The 23,311-nt window shown below is 47.1% G+C and overlaps 2 protein-coding genes across 2 annotated transcripts in view; both read left to right on the plus strand.

Annotated features, from left to right (window-relative positions):
• LOC149344274 (glutathione synthetase-like) overlaps positions 1-14,911 on the plus strand; it is a 53,102-nt gene extending 38,191 nt beyond the window's left edge. Inside the window, exons 10-12 of the mRNA XM_089546229.1 lie at positions 8,175-8,256; positions 12,240-12,429; positions 14,573-14,911. Of these exons, the coding sequence (XP_089402355.1) occupies positions 8,175-8,256; positions 12,240-12,429; positions 14,573-14,696 (396 nt within the window). The 3' untranslated portion in view covers positions 14,697-14,911. The remainder of the gene's footprint in view (positions 1-8,174; positions 8,257-12,239; positions 12,430-14,572) is intronic.
• Positions 14,912-18,146: 3,235 nt separating this feature from the next.
• LOC149344275 (uncharacterized) overlaps positions 18,147-23,311 on the plus strand; it is a 50,137-nt gene continuing 44,972 nt past the window's right edge. The window contains exon 1 of the mRNA XM_089542582.1: positions 18,147-18,224. Coding sequence (XP_089398708.1) covers positions 18,195-18,224 — 30 coding nt within the window. The 5' untranslated portion in view covers positions 18,147-18,194. The remainder of the gene's footprint in view (positions 18,225-23,311) is intronic.

The following is a 23,311-nucleotide window of genomic DNA, read 5'->3' on the forward strand; positions in this document are numbered from 1 at the left end:
TCATTCCTCGAACAAGTTGTGTATTCCGAGGGTCACCGGCTTCTCTGTTGATGTGTTAGCTGGGTTAGTTTGGATAAACAGGATGTTGAAATTAAGCAGGCTCAAGCCAGTGAGAGTCCATTGTGTTTCTGCTTATTTAGTGTTTCTGCTTATCTAGTCTGCTTATTTAGTATTTGAAGTATAGCATTCTATATCTTTCTTTGCTTTTTATTTGCTTCCTTCTTTTCGTCTCAGAAACATGGTGCTGTTAGCTTAAGGGTTGTATCAGTTAAAGGAGTATAGACATCAAATTTTTGACTGCTTGTTTTGTTCATGGTAATGATGCACAACACATTAGTATACAAGGATCACCACTTGGTATTCAAGTACGAGCTCTGTAATAATTTTATCATTGAATTTTGTCTCCCGCCTGCTTGGGTTTTGGCTTCAGCAGCTGAGCTATAGCTATAACTTCAAAGGTCAGTATTAGTCACGGGAAGCTTGAAAAGCCTGCGATATAATTGCTGTTTCATTGCCTTAATTTGCTACAGCTCTAAAGCCACCTGGGTTGAGAGCCCATCATCAACCCATCTGTGTGCTTTTATTTGTGCTGCTGTTCAAATCAGAGTAATCTACATCATCGTTCAGGATGTGTTCCCATAAACAGCTACAGTCAAGCCCACTTATAACAATACTGGTTATAACAGTATATTGTCACGTTGTAGTGACGGCAGTCCAGCGGTCAGGAAGACACCAGAAAGACTTGCAAACGAAGCTCTTTATTTGGGCTGACTTGCGCCCGCAAAAGAACTGAATCACTCGGTGGCGGCGTAAGCAACAAGAAGTGTGCTCGTCAATCGTCGAACTACGAATGTCCGCCGCTCGCGGCATCGCTCAATTAAAAGCCGGCAAGGAAACTTCCAGATAGCAGGACAAGATCATCTACAGTAATCTGGAAAAACCTAGGTGCAGCCTTTCATGGCTGCGATCAATCGAGATTAGACTGGTCGCTTCTGGCGTCACGAACAAAAATGATAACAGCCCTTTCCTGCAGCCTTGAGCGGGAACGAACAAACACTACAATGATACGTGGCATTACCCCCCTTCCAAAGAAGCATCGCCTCGATGCTTTAAAATGAAAATAAACACGGAGAATGCTAACTTCGAGTCCTTTAGCATTCATAATAAGGTTTAAGGGCAGCTGTGAAAGCTTCAAGTCTGGCCGTGTCGTCGTCGTCATCGTCGGTGTTGTAGTTTTCGTCGTCGTGGTTGTCGTAGTTGTCGTCGGCGTCGTCGACGTAGGGGTCGTCGTCGTCGTAGGGGTCATCATCGTCGTAGGGGCCGTCGTCGTCGTAGGGGTCATCGTCGTCATAGGCGTCGTCATAGTTCTCATCGTAGTTGAGGTATAGTCTTGTGTTTTCGTTGATGGAGGCTCTTAGTTCTTGCACTCAGAAGCAACCTCACCTCCAGAGGCTGCTTTATTCAGTTTAACCTTCGGGGGCTGGGGGAGCGTCCACGCACTGCGTAGCTTCGGCTAGGAGATACTTAGCGCGGTGACGATGGCGACGGGGAACGTGATAGGCGGCTTGGCGGTGAGCATTCTTCCCGACGCAAAAAGTCTTCGATTTCGGCTGGCCGCTGGCCGGGTCGGGGTCGTGGGGCGTCGTAAGAAAAACCTCGGATGCCCATTCTCCTGTATGGGCAGTACCGGAGAATGTGACCGGCTTCGCCGCAGTGGAAGCATAGTGGGCGGCGCTGGTTGGGAGTTCTCCACTCGTCGCATTTCCTCGGCTGTGTGCAACGCTCGTAGGACCGGCAGGTTGGGGCGAGAGGGCGGCGGTCCAACGCAGCTGGCTGAGGGCGATAGGGGCTTGGGTCCCGTCGTCGAGGTGCAGGACGGCGCACAGCTGCGGCGTAAGTCATGGCTGGGGGCTCCATAGGCTGCATGGTGGTCGGCGTCATACCCAAGGCCTGTTGAACTTCATCCCAGATGGCGTCTGTGAGCGATGAAAGCTGCGGCTGCGTTCCTGTTGGCAGCAATCGGCGGAGCTCCTCTCGCACAACTTGACGGATAACCTCCCGCAGGTTATCGTTGTTAGCGGTGTCCAGGCAATTTGCTGAGAAAATGCGCTGCTGGTGGTCATGCTGGCGGGCTCGGGCGTCAAGAGTTTTTTCCATAGTTGATGCCTCTTCTACGAATTCCGCGACGGTTTTCGGTGGGTTCCGTACGAGGCCCGCAAAGAGTTGCTCTTTGACTCCTCGCATAAGCAGCTTGACCTTTTCTTCTTCCTTCATGCTCGCGTCGGCACGCCGGAAGAGACGCTTCATCTCCTCAGTGTATACTGCAACGGTCTCGTTTTGGGTGTTGTATGAGAGACTGTAGCAGCTGTTGGGCTCTTTCCTTTCTCACGACGTTTGTGAATGTCTTGAGAAGCCGCTCCTTGAAGGTTTTCCAGTTGGCAAGGCTGGCTCCCTCATTCTCAAACCAGACTCTTGCTGGTCCCTCCAGGGCGAAGAAGACGTACCTAAATTTCATGGCATCGTCCCAGTTGTTAAAGACAGCCACACGGTCGAACTGCTCCAGCCATTCTTCGGGGTCGGCGCCAGGTGAAGCGTCGAAGGTTGGTGGCACCCGGGGCTGGTGAAGAATGATTGGAGTCGTCATCTGGGGCAAGCTCATGGTGGACGTTGCTACTGACTTTCACTTCCGGGTAGGGTCTGGAAGAATCCCGAACTCAGGTGCGTTGCCTAGTAGACGTCGGCTTGCGCGGTGGACTGGACTCAGGTCCTGCGGTAAATGACTGAGAGAGCTGGCGTCACGACTTGTAGGGGGTGTCCGGAACATGGGAGGCTACCCAGCACCTCCACCAGATGTCACGTTGTAGTGACGGCAGTCCAGCGGTCAGGAAGACACCAGAAATACTTGCAAACGAAGCTCTTTATTTGGGCTGACTTGCGCCCGCAAAAGAACTGAATCACTCGGTGGCGGCATAAGCAACAAGAAGCGTGCTCGTCAATCGTCGAACTACGAATGTCCGCCGCTCGCGGCATCGCTCAATTAAAAGCCGGCAAGGAAACTTCCAGATAGCAGGACAAGATCATCTAGAGTAATCTGGAAAAACCTAGATGCAGCCTTTCATGGCTGCGATCAATCGAGATTAGACTGGTCGCTTCTCGCGTCACGAACAAAAATGATAACAGCCCTTTCCTGCAGCCTTGAGCGGGAACAAACAAACATTACAATGATACGTGGCAATATCGTATATAACAATGGTCAGCCGCGGCACCATCAGCTTTACCTTGTGGTCTATGGTAACATAAACTGCTTATAGCTGTCAAGGCACATTATTGGTTATAACAATTAAATCTGGCAATTGAGTGTCAACCATAATAGAAAAGAAAAAGAAAAAAATGCTACAACCACACCAGCAAAACCATGCTTGCAACACAAAAGCGTGCACATGTGGGGCTGACTAACGGACTGAGCCGGTGCAGCGACGCCGTGAAAGCAAAAGAACCTGTGAACCTCGGAAACGCTGCCACCGGGCACGCCGAGAATGCTTGCGTGTTGCAATGACACCTGCAGGAGAAACGACGGATGCGTTCCCCTGAGCAAAAGACCCACGCAGAGAAGAAAGTAGGGAGCATGGTAGGGAGCCTTGGTGGAGCAGTCCATTATTAACGTTTCTGAAGGCTGCACCGCTCGCAGAAAAAAATGCGCAGATGCATTTTTCTTTGTTTTTACACTCTGAGCTATGGCTGGCACTGGCAGAGCGTACGTTGTCCCATCTTCCCCTGTTCCTCGCTAACTTCCCCACGGTACCAACTTCACAAATTTCACGTGTCCCGGGGCAGGCGTCATCGTGTCGGCCAGCTGCTGCACTGATGCATTGGCTACGGCGCCATGCGTGCTGCCAATCAGTCAGTGCAGTGCACACATGTGCAGCCAGCGCGGTTTTTCTCTTGTCAGCTGTCACTGCACCCTTGGTTCTGCATGCTTCTTGGATTTCCCGTCAAGAATTGCTTCCGGAAAGCCGGCTTGATTCCTGTGACGTGGAGGTGCACGAAGCTCCCGCCGGTGCAGTGATGGCAGTGCTTTGGTCATCGGTGAACGGTAAACATTTTTCCAGTCCCCTGAAGTTCGAATTAGCGAGCTTTTCCAGGCATTAGAACAATGAAATAAATGCTCTGAAGTTTGTCATCTTTTCTTTTTTTCGGCACAACCCTGTTATAACAATTATTGGTTATAACTATGGCATTTCCATGGCACTTGAATATTGTTATAAGTGGGCTTGACTGTATCACCATAAAAATATGAAGTGAATGGCGGTGTTTCGCTGATACTGGTCTGATTGTTTTGGTGACGTACAGGTGTGCCAAAAGCAATCCAGAGCACGCTTTCACATTCCAACTTTTCTCACGAATTCCTCAGAGAAAATATTGTGGTTTCTTGGGATTATACACAAGTGCCCGAGGGGAATTCGTTAGCTTGTGTAGTTAATAGTACCTCGCAGTTTTCACTACATAAGGCGTGATAGGAGATTTATCGCGGAAGCATGACCGCAGCTGTAGTACATTGCCCTTTTGGCTTGTCAGACAGTTGAAAAACGTGCTACAGAAAAGGAGAAAGTTTACTCAAATACTGTTACTGTGTGCATAAATAAAAAGAAATCCTGCTAGGTTGAGAAATGGTTGCTAAACTGTTGCTTTTTATGTGGCCACGCACTTGGCCCTTCAGTTTTTTTAAAGACTTCCAATTATGACTGCAGACACATGCCACTGTCATTTGTTACAGTTCAGTAAAGAAGCATGCGACAAGCATATTTTGTTTTTTAATGGATAGGTTTGCCACAGTGGCTTATATTAATGTTATTTTTTTTATCCTTGCGATACTTTGTCATTTGAATAATTTGGACATCTTTTTGTAGTCCCAGGAAATTCAAATTAGGAGTGTGTTGTTGATAAAAGCTCAACGGTGTCACAGCTATGGGATTATGTGGCTGTCCTGTGACCTGTTCGAATGGATCATTACTCTGTTATTCCATTTGTCGCTGAGAATGTGCTCATCTGTGGCGTGAGAAAGGCAAGAAGCAAAGTGCCTAAGCTTCCCATTATGCCCAGTACTATTATGGTTCAAAATGGTATTCCGGAAGCCATTGTGTTATGTTTTTGTGAAAGGCATCGTAAGTCTTGTTGTATGTGAGGCCTTAATCATCGTTAGTTCAGATCACGCATGTAATGAGACTGACAACATTTTTTCTTTGTCTTTGCATCACTTCACAGCACTCTGACCACAAAATTTAAGATTCTATTTTTGCTTGTTTTGGTCTCTTGCGCAGAGCTATGGTTAACTGGAGCAAATTCTCCTTAAGATGTGTCTGGAAATGCTGTCATCATTTTTCTTTTTCCCTAGCACTTTCTAGCTGTGTAACTGTGGATTGGCTATGTTTTAACCAACAAGCTAATGAAGCAAACACTTCTTGCTCCACTGTTGAGCAGCTTGCTGTGTCAAAAAAGCACTTGCGAGAGGCCCTGCACATTGTCATGTGGCAGCAAAGATGCACCGACAAACGATACGCAAGAAGACTAAAAGGGTGCCAGGGTGTGGCCATGGCTTATTGGTGGATTGTTGGGCTTATTGGGCTTATTTGTTGGGCTAATTTGTTGGGCTTATTTGCTTACATAAGTTGCACTGACGGATCAGGCTGGCTTTGTCGCAGTGAAACAACCGCATGCAGCAGCACTAGTCATAGGTTCCCCAGATGTCACTACTATCTGGGTCTTGAGCGGTTCATGAGGGTCAGTTAGCTGAGGAACGACTATAGCGGATGATGCTGAGCTCGTAGGACTGGACCTTGGGATGACTGGGCTGGGCACAGGGCTAAGAACTGCAGGAGCATACGTCATGCCCTGAGGCTTAATGCTCTCTGTCCACTGTCGTAGTGTCATTCAAGAGATTTTGCTCTTTTTATGACTAGTGACATATGCCAGTGGTGTTTTCTATGTTAATGGCAGCTGGTTTCTTAGTTCTTCATGAACTATCTTACACTTGGTTTCTTGTATGTATACCTTCTTGTATGTATGTCTTCTCAGTTATTTAAGCTGCTGTAGTGTGTTCTAAGAATGTGTTTAGCGGGCTGTAGTTAAGCCTAGAAAACTGTAGTCCTTAGCATAGGTATCAAGAAATTGACCTTGCAGTCCTGAGGCATTCTGATACTGGCTTTCCAGAAGAGGTGCTGTTATCTTCCTCTTGCTGGGTCACAATCTGGATGCAAGTCTTCAGCTACAACTCAGCCTCTCCCGTGTTGATAGCACTTGTAGCTTTCTGCAGGAATGCAGTTCCTAGTGTTCCGTGTGCACTGTCCGTGAGTATGCAGTCACTGAGGAGACGTGGCTTGAGGGGGAGAAGGCAGTATCATGCCCATTTCGTTGCCTTGGAAAGAATCCTGCTTGCTTCAGAGACAAAAAAAAGCAATGCAACAGGAATCGGACACAAACGTTACTCTTGAGATTGCCAAATTTAGTTCATGCCCCCAGTATCGTGCTAGTCTGGGCAAATGGCTTGCTTTCTGCAACGCACAGCATGTGTCCAAATCATGTGACACACTTCAGCATTGTGTGCCTACTAAACTCAGTTCTCCCCACAGTTGGGACGAGTCATCATTATATCATGGCTTTACCACCACACGTCTCCCAATCTGTTTTTTAAGGTCATCACCCATCTAGACAAACATCCATTGGTGCTAGAAAAGAAAGATGTTTAATATGTGCACCGCAACAAACTTTTTTGTCATGGCGTCACACGTTCAATGGTCTTGGGCCAATGCCCACTGTTCTTGAGCAGTTGTAATAAGGGAGCAATTACTCACTGGCATCCACCCAAGTGCAGCCATACGGCTGCAAAGGAAAGCTATACAGCTTTCTCAGAAACTTCGTAGTTAAAGAAAAATTCGTCCTGGTCCGGGGTTCGAACCCGGGACCACCGCTTCACCGGAGCAGTCGCTCTACCAACTGAGCTAACCGGGACGGCAAGCTTATGGTAGGGCGAGAGCGAATTGATCATTAACTCGAAGTGGGAACAGTGTTGGTCAAAGGATGAATTTGGACGGACCAGGACGAATTTTTCCTTTAACTACGAAGTTTCTGAGAAAGCTGTGTAGCTTTCCTTTGTAGCCGTATGGCTGCGCTCGGGTGGATGTCAATGAGTAATTACTCCCTTATTACAAATCTACTCAACCTTGGGGGAATCCCCTAAACATATGACCAACATTCTTGAGCTGTTCTTTATTGATGCTGGTCCCATGTCGTCAGAGAGTAAAGCACAAACGTGTTTCTTTTACCACGCTCATGCTGTGCAACCCGGTGCAAAAAACGAGCCTCTGAACATTGTCAGGTAATCGCTCGTGTGTTAAACTGTGCAGTGCATTTGAGCTGGTCCTGCCATTCAGTTGAGGGTGAAGTTATGCATTGAACCGTTCCACGCGCTCCACTCATCAGCACAGTGTCAGGATGTAGTCCGCAAAACAGAAACATCCCACAGGTTTCGTGGGGAAGGATCAGTGCAGTGATTCTGCTCAGATGTCAATTTTTGAGGGCAAAGACTCTGTTCAGTGCCTTCGCAAGATGTCACATGGCAGTGGGGGCATAGATGGGTGAGCATAATGAGCTTGAAAAGCAGGCTGTTTATTATTGAGCTCGCCTGATGACTGGAAACCTGAGAAAGTTTGGTAGTGGCATTGATAACATGCAGAGTGGTCACTTGACGGGTTTCTACAGTTGCAGTGAGTTAAGTGATGCAAAAACATCCACCTCCTCCTTGTATTCACACCTTGAATGTTGCTTTTCCGAGTGCTGTTAATTTACTAATAAGGATGATATAAAAAATGCCTTTGATTACTGCACTCTTTACGCATGAGACGAGGCAGTGATGCATGAAAAATTATTTTTTTATAGAGCCACTTTTTGTGCATAGTAGTGCTAATCAATGACTAATTAAATTTGATTCTTAGGAATTACCTGATTTATAGAAAAAGCGATTTCAGATTTCAAATCAACATAAAAAGCTGGGCTAGCTGATATACTTCATTAGGATTGATCATCAAATAATGAAAGTAGGTCTCAGACCAGTGTCTGCCCCGGAAGGTAGCACGGACCATATAAGGGACACCGCCATGGCATCTGTTTCGTTTCCACAGACTCCCGATGGAAACAAGGCAGCCAACGAGGCCATTGCCAAGCCAAACGATTTTGTGCTCAAGCCACAGAGGGAAGGTGGAGGTGAGTCTCGTTTTATTCCCGTACACCATCATCATCATCAGCCTGACTACGCCCACTGCAGGGCAAATGCCACTCCCATGTCTCTCCAATTAACCCTGTCCTTCGCCAGTTGTGGCCACCGTATCCCCGCAAACTTCTTAATCTCATCCGCCCACCTAACTTTCTGCCGTCCCCTGCTACGTTTGCCTTCTCTTGGAATCCACTCTGTTACCCTTAAGGACCAGCGGTTATCTTGCCTTCGCATTACATGCCCTGCCCAAGCCCACTTCTTCCTCTTGATTTCGACTAGGATGTCATTAACCCGCGTTTGTTCCCTCAGCCACTCCGCCCTCTTCCAATCTCTTAACGTGACAGCTATCTTTTTTTTTCGATAGCTCGATTGACCATAAATGTGGAACCTCAGTGTACAGGAAAATTACTAATTTGCCTCACTCTCCACTGTTTCTTGAGGTCTTCTCACCCCGTCGGAAATCCTTACTCTTTTGATTCATGATAACTCTAAGGGACAAGAAGTTAGTTTGAATAATGCACAGTTCGAATTGATTGAGAAGACGCCCTTTTGATGCAGGCCGGTGTTGATGGCACTAGGGCGTTGAAGAAAACAAGCCAAACGTTGAAGTTGAATAAATTGGAATCAGCAAGGATCCATTGTATGTGCTATCAGTATTGAAGAAACTTTATCAAAGGCCTCTGAATCATTCTGTGAACTCAGTTGAGTCATTCGCTGTGTTCCATTTGAAACCAGAAGCAAATCTTGAGAATCGGCAAAGTGCAGGTTCTCATAGCAGCCCTAGCAGAGTTGCTTCTAGTGGGTATGAGAAAGACAGAACCATCCTAAATGTGGTATTCTCCTCTTGCCTCATGTTCAACGTATTTTTCTATGCTTGGCGTCAGCGGCTGCATTGTCTGGTGGCTGTGCTGGGCTAGGCTAGGTGCAGGGTATTGAATGACATAGTAGGGGTGTGCGAATATTCGATAATTTCGAATATTCGATCGAATAGCACGGAATTCGATATTCGCTTCGAACCGAATTCTCGGTATTCGAAATTTCGAAGTATTCGCCTCGCGCGAATAGTGTTTCTGGGGCGCTTGCCCGTTTGCTTTATGTGGTTTCAGTTCCGAATATTGCCGCATAGATGGCTTTTTTTTTATCGCGCTTTCAACGCTCGGGGGTCAGTCATTACACGAATCACAACCAGGCCGGGTGCGAACCTAGCTAGAAACGAAATAAAGGTGAGGGCGACGCGCTCTTGCGGAAGATCCTGCGTTCTGGCCGTCTCCGAGCCTCCGCACTAAGGCTGCCATAAGCCGCGTCGCTGCCACCGTGTCGTGTCGAGGCAGACGCAAAGAAGGAAGAGCACAGCCATCAGTTGTCTAAGCTTCAAAACAAGAAACCTCAGTTTACTGTTGTTGTTGTTGCGACTGAGCGAAGGATGAAAAGGAAAGTGCACGGGCCTGCCGACTGGCTCGAGCCGAGCCACCACCGCTGCCACGTGCAGATAGAGGAGAGTTCAAAGATAAGAGGAAAGAAAGAAAAACGAAAAAAGGAAAGAAAGAAAAACGAAAAAAGACGCGCGTCACACAACGCAACAACCGCGTCCGCCGCGGCGGACGCTGGCTGGAAGATCAGATAAGCACCGAAGCCGCGCCCGCTCCACCGCCTCTCGATTTTTTTTCCCGTTGCGGAAAAAAAAAGTTGCGGAAAAGATTACCAGATAGGACAGATGCGAAGATAAACACGCAGCCCTACCGCGCTATCGCTTCACCCAGTCAGGTGACGAATCATACGTACAGAACATGAGCGACCGTTCTCGGCAGCTTTCAAGCAAGCCATCATATTACCGGCGGAGGCGCGAAAAATTCAGCGGCAGCGCGGGGACTCGATGTCGCCGAAGTGTATACTTACGTCAATGGGAAGGGCGCCTTTAGCGTGGGATAACGCTAAGCTTATTGTGCACCCGTGGAGGATTACTGCCGTTAACGCTCGGCATCTACGACTGGCGTCTTTTCTTGCTATTCTGACTGCTTGCGCGTTGATGGGAACGGAACACCGCCGTAATCAGGGCATTGAGTCATCTTCGGTGGTGTGCCGAACTCCGTCGCCGCAACTCGGGCACTCCCATACGTTGGAGGCTGAGAGCATTCTTGATGGAAGCGCGATGCTGAGTGCTGCTCGGAAGTAATACCGGGGACAATTTTGCCAGGACGCGCGAGCGGTGCGAATGACGTTTCGCTTGCGGCGCGAGTTTTGTACAGCCGTTTCCATTCTTGCTCGAGGGAATGCAAGTCTGGGAATGTAAAAGTTGTTCTTCCAGTATAAATTGCCAGTAAAAATTGTTCTTCACTCTAGGTGTTAAAATTTTGAAGTGTGGTTTTAAATAAAGCCTCAGTGCAGTGTGTAATGGCATCGTGTGTTGGGAAAATAAATGGTTTTGGAAATGCCTACTGTCACTCAGCCTCTTTTTAGTGCCAGAAGTACTATTCGAACTATTCGCTTCGAAATTATTCGAAGAAAATTGCTATTCGCTTCGAATTCGCTTCGAATCAAAAAACCACTATTCGCACACCCCTATTACATAGTGTTGTGTCGCGTCCAGGTCTGAAAAAAACGCCGCTGAGAAGAAGATGTGAATTTCAGCATTCCTGGCGCTGAGATCAGCGTTATAGTCACTGCGTAGGACAAGCTGTACCTCTGTGTGTAACACGCAGCACTGTGTTGTGCTGGAATGTGGTGAACATCAGTCTGCTGGTGGTTGATTTTACCTGACAGTTCAAAAAGTAGTGGAGGCTAGTGGAGCATGGAAAATACAACAAGCTAACTCGTACATTTCGGCAAGAATATCTGAGCTTCCGAAGTTCTGCAACCCTGTGATATGAAATTATGAAATGATGCATTATAGCGTATCAACGACATAAAGGCCACACTTCTTTGCAGATTCAAGGGCCAGTTTTCGGGGTGCGGCCCACGTACACAATGTCATGTACAAATATATTTGTATATAGCACAAAAAAATAAACGTACTTGGTTGCTAGAGGTAAGATGCGAAATTCAGAAACGTTTCATTTAGGTAAACATTTCTGCTAATCGACGTTTCGGACGGAGCCTGTCCTTTTTCATGTCCAAGACGTCAACTAGCAATAAATGTTTACCTAAATGAAACGTCTCTGAATGTCGCGCGCACGCACGCACGCACGCACACACGCACACACACACTCGCACACACACGCACGCACGCACGCACACACACACGCACACACTCACACAGACACACACACACACATATAATATTCCATAATTGAATGGAATATTCAATTATGCTCACTCGCCACTCACCGATTCATCATACTTTGAGCTGGTGCTATGCTCCAGTGCGTGCTCATACCTCAAAAAGTTGTCTTCAGTGCCATCCACCCTGTTTTGAGATCCCAGTCACCTTGAAATTGTACTCCTCCTTGGGAGATTACCATGACTAACGGGTTTTCAGTCTTCCTAGCATTGGTGAACTCTTGACGGCATTCAAAAAGTGCTGAGGAGCCGTGCGCGTCTTGGCTACCTTTTCTCATATATGCATACAGTTGGTCATGCAGATGCACAACTTCTGAAAAAAAAATAAAAATTTAGATTCAGTTAATAACAACCAGCTGTGTAGCAAAACAGTCCACAGCAAGCATTCAGGGTACGATTAGCCTCAATATAAAGCAGGTAGAAAGCATAGCCCAGTTTGAGAACTTTACCCTAAACCATATCACGAAAAAGTATAGCGCACTCACGACAAACGACAAGCTAGACAAGACGACACAAGCGTTTGGGTGCGTTCGTCGTGAGTGTGCTGAACTTTTTCGTGATGCATTACCAACTAGCTCAGATGTGAATCCTCCTAAACCATATGATGAATAAGGTTGCCATGGCTACATACCCGTCGTTTCGCATCACCCTGTTTCTCAGTCTCCTCTGCCATGTACATGTCGTGCACATCGTGCAGGCAATAATGTGTACGGTGAGGAAGTTCGTCACAAGCTGCAGTCCCTGGGTCGCACCAAGGAGCGTGAGGGCTACATCCTCATGGACCTCATCCGACCACCCATCACCCCCAACTACATCGTGCGGCCGGGGGACAAGGTTACTGCGCACAACATCGTCAGCGAGATCGGCGTTTTCGGCATCATCCTCGGGTTAGTGCGGATGCGTGCAGTTCATGCAAGCGAACCGGTTTCTTAAGAAGAGACTGTGTGTGAGGCTGCCATGCGGGCCTGGTTAATATTGCACTTTCATAGTGTGTTTGCAGTTTTAACGGGAGTCTGCTGTATTATTAAAGTATTAAAGTACTATTAACAACAGTGAGTAGTTCGGATTTCTTCCATGACAATGATTCCGTCGGAGCTTTTTAATAATAAGCTCTGACGGGATCACTGTCATGGAAGAAATCCGAGCTGCTCACTGCCGTTCATGAGTGCTTGAAATGGCCCTCTTCAGAGAAGGCTGTGCTGCCAGCCTTTTCTGCCGTCGGTGGTAGTGGAAGACAGTGTCGTCGCAGCCGCTGGTTTTCATACAGTGGAAGATTGAAACTGCCTGTGGATGTGATAAGCCCGCCACTTTATTTGGGCCCCACCGCGGTGACTCAGTGGTTACGGCGCCCAGCTGCTGACCTGAAAGACGCAGGTTCGATCCCGGCCGCGGCGGCCGAATTTCTATGGAGGCGAAATTCTAGAGGTTCATGTACTGTGCGATGTCAGTGCACGTTAAAAAACCCCAGGTGGTTGAAATTTCCGGAGCCCTTCACTGCGGCGTCCCTCATAGCCTGAGTTGCTTTGGGACGTTAAACCCCAATAAACCAAACCGACCTCATTTGGACTTTTCACTGTTCTTACTCCCGTTCTGAACATGCCGTATAAACGTGTGTTAGGGCCGCACTTTTTTTCCAGATTCGAGGGCCAATTTTCGGGGCGCGGCCCATACATGCAATGCCCCCCCCTCCCAAAAAAAAAATTTTTTTGAAGTAAGAACACATCAATCAGGGAATAAGCGGCATTTATTCTTCGTTCAGTTGTCACTCGCGGAGTATTTCGACTCTGAGCTGGTTCTGTGGTCTGGTGCACGCTCATCCCAAAACAAGCCGCGCAGCCTGTCCGCTGTCAACGCGTAGCCGTTGTTCCGCGCTTCCTTCACATAGCAGAGCAGCTTTTCTTCCAGTTTGGGAAACTCGCACGGCTTGCCTCAGGAAGCGCACTTTTTGCAGCTTGTGTTTCTCAATGCATCCTTTTGGTTGCACCATCATCGGACGCACTCCTCGGCCGCATCGAATTTCCTGCTCGCCGCATGCTTGCCGTGTTCAAGAGCAAACTCCCAGCTGTGTAGCTGTTAAGGTGCTTGCCCATCGTGCTAAAACTGCAACGCTTAGCGGCAGCACGCAAAAGCCACAACCGCCACAACTACTACGGTGACTACGGCGAGCGTGCTAACACACACTGACGACAAAAACAGCAAAAGGCTGGAGCTGACGATACTGCTGACGATGTGAATAGTGGGAGGTCGCGGCGGAGCAAAAAATGATGATGATGACTGCGACCTCGGGCGCCATCTATGGAAGGCACTTGGAAACTCCTGTACGCGTGCGTGGCCTCCACGATCAAACGCTCCGTGATCAAGCGCACCATTGCTCACAGCTGGAGTTGATCACGGAGGCCATGGCGCAGGCATTTAGAAGGCTATTCCCACCTCGGTAGTAGAAAGTTCGGATGCGGCCCTTACACGGATAAATTTTTTAAAAACATTTTCTTCAGGAAAACGGGGTGCGGCCCATACACGAGTGCGGCCCTTACATGCGCTTTTACGGTAAGACTTGTAGTGCAAACAAGACAAGGGCAGAAAAAGGCACACATACTGTGCTAACTTCCACCATGGTTTTCTTATAGACAGAATGAAATTCTTATCCTACCTGTCTTATCAGTATTCCCACCATAACATACAGCATCAAAAGGTACTAGCATGAAATGTTACCCAAGTACTGGTTGTTTTTTTTTGGCACTAAAAACACTGAGTCGTATGTGTACAACAAATACATTGGCAGCTAAGGAAATGGCTGGCTGTAAAAAGAAACATGTCAGCAGATTTGTGGACTATATTAAAAATGTTTATCAGGTACGACTTTCATGCGGGAAGCAATACGTTGGACAAACAGGTTGCTGGTTGAATGATAGGCTCCGAGAACATGATTGTGATGTGAAAAACTCAAGCGATAGGTGTCATGTAAATGACACAAATTTATATAATCATGAATGTGTATGTGCAATGTGCTTTCCTTTCCCCACTGTGCAGTGACCAAGACGACGTCATCGAGAACTACGAGGCGGGCCACATTCTTCGCTCGAAGATGACCGGCCTGAGCGAAGGAGGCATTTGCGCCGGCTACGCCTCCCTGGACACTGCCTTCCTAGTCTGAGGGGCCACCTAGATGCTGCCATTGTGTTATACTTACGCACTATGAAGTAGAGTTATCAGCTGAACGCGCGACTATATATATGTAGTTACACCTGAGGGACGATTTAAAGAGCTATATTTTGCGAAAATTTATTATTATATACTGTTACTTTTTATATTCACTCCGAATCTGCGGGGGCGTGTTTATATATAAATAAACGAGTTCATTTCCTTGTTTTTGCCGCTCTTACGCCTTGTACTGAACGGTGCATTCACTTTGAGCTTGGTGCGAAAGCGTAGATGTGGTCATGGTTTGCTCGCACGCAGGGTGCGGAGCAATTTTAGGCCCTTTTTGCATTCTTCAGATCAGTGCTGCTGTGTTGAGCCACTAAAGATACGAACACACTAGCGAAAGAACTCGCGGAACACCAGTGACAGCACAGTGCACGCGGCAAAGCACCGCCACGCAAAGCCCTCTCCATGCAAAACTGGTCGAGGTCCCCGCTTCTGGATACAGATAGAAGTATAGGGTAGTGGAAACAGCGGAGGCTGGGGCGCATTGGTGGTGTTAAGCCAAAAGCGCAGACTCCCGCCAGGCGCGCCGGTGTGCTCTTCCTGAGACTGTGCTAGCCGCAGCTGACACTGCCACACCACGCCGTTATCGCTTCTTCGAAGCAGTGCGGTTTTCGTGTGTTTATCGTTGCAAATGAAGTCATCAAAAGCACCAGGATTGAGTGTTTCACTCCCCAACGCTTTCCTTTTAACGCTTCACCATGGAAAAGAAAAACCACACGCACTGCTCTGAGCCAAAATGCAAGACTGGGTACCTAAGCTTCCGTGAAGTCAACGGACCTACGTGACATTTTTTTGTAGCAGCAGTAGTAGCTGTATCTGACTGCTTTTGGTGCAGCGGCAAATGAGGTCACAATTCGACAAACACGTACTATAGCTAGCTATGGTTTTTGAAATAGTAATGGGCTGAAATATTGAGCGTTGCTTAAAATATATTACAGTAACTGTTAATAATGGCTGATCGCCTAATAAAAACGCAGTGTGAAACGGGATGCGTTCTCGCTCGTATGTCTGTAGAGACTCATGAGCAACGAGGAATGGTGTATGTGGCTCCAAATTAATTAAGACCATCTGGGATGCTTTGTAGTGCGCTTACATCGCATAGCCATGTAGCACAGCACACGGGCATTTTTGCATTTTGCCTCCATCGAAATATGGCTACTGCCACCGGGATCTAAAGACCTTGGGATCCACAGCCAAGCCACAGCGGCAGGTACCTTTGTCTCTAGATACATCGTCATGATGGATATGAGCATGAAATACTGAATATATTTTCTCCATCTCAACATATCCCTAATGTGGTGGTTTACGAATATTTCGCAGGCATTAAAATTTCACCAAGCAGACATGGTCCCTTAGTGCTTCCCTCGTTCAGTTTAACACTGTCTTGTGTTGCACGCATAGAGCAGCTGTTGCGACAATGGTAATGGGCAGTGGACATCATAAAGGTGGACTTGAGAGCAAGCGTGATTGATCTCATTCACGCATCATTACTTCAGTCAAAGAGAACTCAAAGAACACAAATATCCTGTGCAGAACGGATACAGCGCGGTAGATTCCTGGAAATAAATATTTTTGAGCAATCTTGAATTCTACCTATTCATCTGTATCGACCATATTATTGAAGATTGACAGCGTGCTCTCCTTAGAGACTTTTTTTTTTGCCTGATTAACTTTTTGCAAATATTATTTCAAAAACCTATTTCACGATTAAAATGTGACTCGCCAAAAATGCGCAGATGAAGTCCGCGTGAAGAATAAGGTGTTTACAATGCAAGGCTTGTGTCCATAGTGGTCACAGCTTGGTAGGAGGTCCATGTGCACTAGATGTGTTTGGCGAATTATGCATGCAAGAATTTCACCATAGAAACTGGTGTGTGTGTTTAATTTTGCCATTGGTTGAGGACACTGCTTGACAACATCGAATTTTTCGTTTTCTTTTTTGCTCTCCATGATTGCCATGCAATCCTAACTGCGTCTTAATGCTCACAGGTCTACCTTGGAAATTAAGATGTACGTGCAGAATAATCATGACTTACAAATTTCCTCTTATTCCTACCTATCTATAGGAAAGCCAGCAGTATGTGTTCACTGATGATTACATTCCAGAAGCTCCGGATGCAGTTCAGTGATAATAGTGATCTGGTTAAAATACAGATGCAGTGAAATTCACAATACTTTGAGAGTCAATACTTTGAGTTCAGAATGAGCAATATGACCACAGAGACGCGGCAAACATCCTTTCCGAGTGACTGCAAGGAAAGATGACACCGAACAAAAAGAACAGGAGTGAAACCTGTACCATAAAAAAAGGTCCCTAAACTGCACCAGGAATAAGAGCCTGGGGGCATATCAAATACTTTTAGGTCGAGCCCCCTTGGATATTAACTCTTTCGGGACCGCCCAAAAAGAAGGCAATTCTGATACAAGTTGGAAAATATTTTTTTATTCAGTGAATTTTTCTGCTAGCTTGCGGTAACATATATCGATATGCAGCTAAATGAACGCACCTTCAGGACAAAAAAAAATTGAGATGCCTTAAAAATATACATGATATCACGAAAAAATCTCAAAATATAACTTTTCTCCATCAAAAAACAAAGAAGGAATACGTAAATAAAAAAGAGTAATAAAAATATTCCAGAATGTACAAAATGTGATACAATGCCTCTTTTCTAACTTCGAGACAAAAAAATGTGGCAGGCTTATCTACATTTTTTTGTGTGTGTGTGCTTTCTTGCACCATTGCTCACCACTCAGTTCTGAGCACGGACCCTGTGCCACTCAAGAGAACAGTTGCGGGTCGCATTGAAGCACAGATGTACGGTGCATTTACTGCAGAAAACAGTAGTATTCACCTCGGTTTTGGTCTGTTCATAACATAGTTTGCAGTTTTTTCTCTTCTCCACTTTTTGCGGCTCGTGGAGCGGGTGTTCTGCAGAAGGCGGTGGAGGAGCGCGAGCTGTCTTAGCACCTTCAAGATGGAGAAGCTGCTGCACCAGCTCATCTCTAAAAGCTAAATGGTCAAATGAGGCGTTTCTTGTCGGCTCAGTTCTGGATGAAGTTTGCGGTATGCTTGGAACAAAATAAAGCTGTTGACACATGCGATGTCAATGAAGAACAGGGTCTTAATTCCAGCAGCGGACGCCCTGCATCAGAACATTATAATATCCAATCATCTGATCTGGTTTGTCCACTCCTAGCATTCCGGCATTGTAATCATGAATTAGCATATGTTTTGGTACAGATATTTGGGTCCACGTACTCCCGCTTCTCTCCCTCCTTATTGTGGCGACGCTTTGTTGGCAATGTGAATGGGACTGATCATATTTACACCAAGCCGGTCACGCATCCATATGTCGCCACGACGAGCTTTTTTTTTCCCATCGTGCGTCTTTTAGCTCGGCAGGGAATCCTCGGCGATCTTTTCTTGTTGTCCCGCAAGCCAATGTCGTCGGTCGAGGAGGTGAGCGAACAGGTGTGTAGAAGTATAGAAATTATCCATAAAAATTTTGTAGCCCTGATCCAAATATTTGGCACACTACATCGAAAGCTAACCCGTGGGGCCCTGGCTGCTCTAGCTTGCCTGTGTAAACTGCAAACTGCACAGTATACCCGGTGTCTGGTTCAGCGAGGACCCACAGCTTGTAGCCCCACTTGATTACTTTATCTTTGATATATTGCCGTATTCCCGATCGTCTTTAGACTTTACCATGCGTTCATCCACAGAGAGGTCTCGATGCGGCTGGAAAAGCTTCGCCGACACTTCGTTTACGAGTTGAATCAGCCAATAGACGAACCGAGGCTTTCCTTGTGAGAGCTCGTCGTCCAAGTCTGCCACATATGTAGCATCGCAAGCAGTGCTATAAAGCGGCTTCGGCAGAGTTTCGTGAGACGTACCCGCCGTCTGCTATCCCAGTGTTGCCATACTATAGTGTTGCCAGACTTGCGCGACTTCCAGTGTTGCCAGGCTATAAGGTTGCCAGATTGTGAACTAAAACCCAGTGTGGCCAGACTATTTGTTTCCTCTCCCTTTTACATTCTCCTCCGCCTACAGCTACGCTGTCGCGCCGCAACCGCCCAGCTCGTTAGAGCAGCCTTGCCCGGAGTGGCCGCCGCCTGTTCGCCAAGCGAAAGAGCACGTCCGCGGCGGTTGTGGAATTGTTTTTTTAGTGACTTGTCGAGCAGACGGGTACCACAGACGAAATCTGCCGATGCGTGGCCCCAGTGAGAGTATTAAGAGGAGAGAAACGCGTGATCGTGATTTTGTTGAAATAAGCGTGCTGTGCTCAAATTCACTTGTCGAGCAGACGGGTACGACAGACGAAATCTGCCGATGCGTGGCCCCAGTGAGCGTATTACGACGAGAGAAACGCGTGATTTTGTTGAAATAAGCGTGCTGTGCTCAAATTCACTTGTCGAGCAGACGGCTACCACAGACGAAATCTGCCGATGCGTGGCCCCAGTGAGAGTATTAAGAGGAGAGAAACGCGTGATCGTGATTTTGTTGAAATAAGCGTGCTGTGCTCAAATTCACTTGTCGAGCAGACGGGTACGACAGACGAAATCTGCCGATGCGTGGCCCCAGTGAGCGTATTAAGACGAGAGAAACGCGTGATTTTGTTGAAATAAGCGTGCTGTGCTCAAATTCACTTGTCGAGCAGACGGGTACGACAGACGAAATCTGCCGATGCGTGGCCCCAGTGAGCGTATTAAGACGAGAGAAACGCGTGATTTTGTTGAAATAAGCGTGCTGTGCTCAAATTCACTTGTCGAGCAGACGGGTACGACAGACGAAATCTGCCGATGCGTGGCCCCAGTGAGCGTATTAAGACGAGAGAAACGCGTGATTTTGTTGAAATAAGCGTGCTGTGCTCAAATTCACTTGTCGAGCAGACGGGTACGACAGACGAAATCTGCCGATGCGTGGCCCCAGTGAGCGTATTAAGACGAGAGAAACGCGTGATTTTGTTGAAATAAGCGTGCTGTGCTCAAATTCACTTGTCGAGCAGACGGGTACGACAGACGAAATCTGCCGATGCGTGGCCCCAGTGAGCGTATTAAGACGAGAGAAACGCGTGATTTTGTTGAAATAAGCGTGCTGTGCTCAAATTCACTTGTCGAGCAGACGGCTACCACAGACGAAATCTGCCGATGCGTGGCCCCAGTGAGAGTATTAAGAGGAGAGAAACGCGTGATCGTGATTTTGTTGAAATAAGCGTGCTGTGCTCAAATTCACTTGTCGAGCAGACGGGTACGACAGACGAAATCTGCCGATGCGTGGCCCCAGTGAGCGTATTAAGACGAGAGAAACGCGTGATTTTGTTGAAATAAGCGTGCTGTGCTCAAATTCACTTGTCGAGCAGACGGGTACACCAGACGAAATCTGCCGATGCGTGGCCCCAGTGAGCGTATTAAGACGAGAGAAACGCGTGATTTTGTTGAAATAAGCGTGCTGTGCTCAAATTCACTTGTCGAGCAGACGGGTACGACAGACGAAATCTGCCGATGCGTGGCCCCAGTGAGCGTATTAAGACGAGAGAAACGCGTGATTTTGTTGAAATAAGCGTGCTGTGCTCAAATTCACTTGTCGAGCAGACGGGTACACCAGACGAAATCTGCCGATGCGTGGCCCCAGTGAGCGTATTAAGACGAGAGAAACGCGTGATTTTGTTGAAATAAGCGTGCTGTGCTCAAATTCACTTGTCGAGCAGACGGCTACCACAGACGAAATCTGCCGATGCGTGGCCCCAGTGAGAGTATTAAGAGGAGAGAAACGCGTGATCGTGATTTTGTTGAAATAAGCGTGCTGTGCTCAAATTCACTTGTCGAGCAGACGGGTACGACAGACGAAATCTGCCGATGCGTGGCCCCAGTGAGCGTATTAAGACGAGAGAAACGCGTGATTTTGTTGAAATAAGCGTGCTATGCTATGCTAAGGGATGATCCCCACGCTGGCGTCGCTGCGTCTCATGGTGGGATAGGTGGTAACGGTTTATTTTAAAGAAAAAATAAAAAAAGGCGAACGAAAGGAATGTTGCCGGCCGCGTCAATTGCCATCTGTAGCACGCGAGCTGCAGCCGGCGGAGGTGAAAGGGAAAATATAACGAGGAGAAGTATAGCGGGGAGCGATGGCAAGAATGGACAGGGAAGAGCTTTGTATGCTATTTATAAAATTCAAAAAGTAATCAAGTTCGCGCCGCTCGCGCGCAAATGTCCGGGCTCTGTCCGAAAGCAAGAGCGCGCGAGCGGCCACTGTGCACAATCATTTACAGAAAACGACAAATTGTACGTAGCGTCCTGTCTCGAACTAATCGCGCGCGTGGCACACTGCCTTCGTCCACTCGTCCGGCGACACGTTGCCGGTTGGGGCAGCAACTCCAAACTTCTTGAGAAGCAAAACTATTTTCTTGAAGACGGAAACAAAAATAAAGGCAACAGGAGAAAAAGGCGGTTAAAAAAAAGGCGGTTTGAAAAAGGTCTGTAGAAAAGCGGCCGAGATTGGGACTCGGCGCGCTCCTCTTCTTTGTTTGCAGCTGGTTTTAATACCTTCGATAATTGGGCGGAGCTTTATTAAATCTGCTCTCGCGCAATTTCAATCAATACTGCTGCAGTGGCACTGTAGGCACAAGTGGGCGGCGCCCAGTGCTCGCCAGAGCCCGACTCTAGTGGCGCCAGTAATGTCCGCTGCTTAGCTAGACAGTGCGGGTTTTCAGAAGTCGCCGACCTTACTGACCCCCACCCACTTGAGAGCTAATCTCTTTTTAATAGGAAACGGTCGTCGGCCCCTTGGTCCCCGTTTCCCGCGGCCTTGGAGAGCGTCCGAAGCGCGCGACGCGCTGTCACCATTCCTAACCCCTCTAGACTTCCGATGGACACGGTAGTTACCGTCGAGAGGGGGAAGGAACCTACTGGCGCCATAGGCGTCTAGCTTACAGGTACCAACGACGCGTGCTCAGATTCACGCAACATTGACACTTTTAATTGGGGTAGGCAGTGTTGAACTGAATAACTGATAACAACGAAATTGTAGGCTGTGCTTGGTGAGCTTCGAAAAAAGTGCGAAATTCGGGCGTCTTCAGAAGCAGCCTTGCAGAAATAATTACTTCATGTGCGTGCATCCAATTATTGCCCAGGCACTTCGTAGTGGCTGGATATTTTTTTCTTCTGGCAGTTAAGAATGCTCTGGAGCTCGTGCTGCGTTGAAAGCCGCATTCAGAACAGTAATGTAGGAACGAAAACATCTTCGACCGAAGTCCGTCTTTATGGGTTTTTGAGATAGTTGAGAGGAAACTGACGCCAACCAATATTTTCATTTTTTTGCCCACCGTTTCGGGACCAACTTGGTCCCTTCTTCAGGGGTGGGTGCTGCCTTCGCTCTGCCTTTGTTATCCCGTGGCGCAGTGCACTAACGCACGAGGAGGGAAGCGTTCCTGGAGTCCTATTCATCGCCGCCTTTGTGAACCGGATGTGTCATGACTCCACATGTCGCCTCTTGAACGGTTTTTTTTTTTTTCGCAGATTTAAAAGGTTTATTAAAACGAAATATAAATGAGCTGTAAGTTTCATAAAAAAGTTAGTACAGTAGGAGGTCCCAAAGTGGAAACTGTCTGGGGGACCTCCCATCAGGAATACATAAGAAAAGTGCACAAGTTTGGCAGGGGAGCTGGAACAAAAGTATACAGTTAAGTTAAAACCGATTGGTGTAATTTGCGCCAATGAATAAGTCAGACAATAGTTAGCGGGCGTAATTTAACAAAAAAGGCATAAAACAGCAAAGCATAAGAGCAAGAGAAAGAACACAAAAAGACATCGGATAGCAATGGGCATTGAATAAATGCAGATATAAAACATAGGCGGAGGAAAAACCAAGAGGTTCCAGATGAGTAACAAATGACCGTTTGCTGTCAGAGTGGGGAACAGAAAATGAGATTAAGGCAACCTTAAGCATGGAATGAGGCTTAATGGGTTGATGAGAGATGTTTTTTTAGTAAAGTGTAGAAAGCGGGCTGCGAACGTGCGGATTTGATTGCTAGTGGTAATGAATTCCAGGTTTTGATGGCGGAGAAAAAAGCAGTTTGTTTTCCATAATTTGTACTCACTTTTGGTAGAAGAATATTGTTTTGTTCAGAGAATCTAGTGTTATTGCTATTAGCAAGGAAAGATGCGGAAAAACAGAGAAGTTGATTATTTTCATTGCGAGCGCGGTAGATTAGAAGGCCCAACCTAAGATTAAGGAGGCATTTCAACGGCAGAATGTTTACGTCAGAGTAAAGAGGTGAAGCAGAGGCTGTGTATGGGCTGAAAGATAAAATGCGAAGCGCTTGACTTTGAAGATGAGAAATACATGACACATGGCATGAATAGGTATTTCCCCATGATGACAGGCAATAATTAAGGTGACTATTAATGAAATCATAGAACAGGGATAAGAGAACATGGCGTTGAAAGAAATGTCTAGTGTTTATTAACACCCTTATTCCAAACGAAATTTTTTTACTGATAGATTTCGTGTGTAGATGAAATTTTAGATGGCAGTCAAGCGTGATGCCGAGAAATGTAACG

Source organism: Amblyomma mixtum, chromosome 5, assembly GCF_055824585.1.
Source record: "Amblyomma mixtum isolate Tamu chromosome 5, ASM5582458v1, whole genome shotgun sequence".
NCBI classification, from domain to species: Eukaryota; Metazoa; Arthropoda; class Arachnida; order Ixodida; family Ixodidae; genus Amblyomma; species Amblyomma mixtum.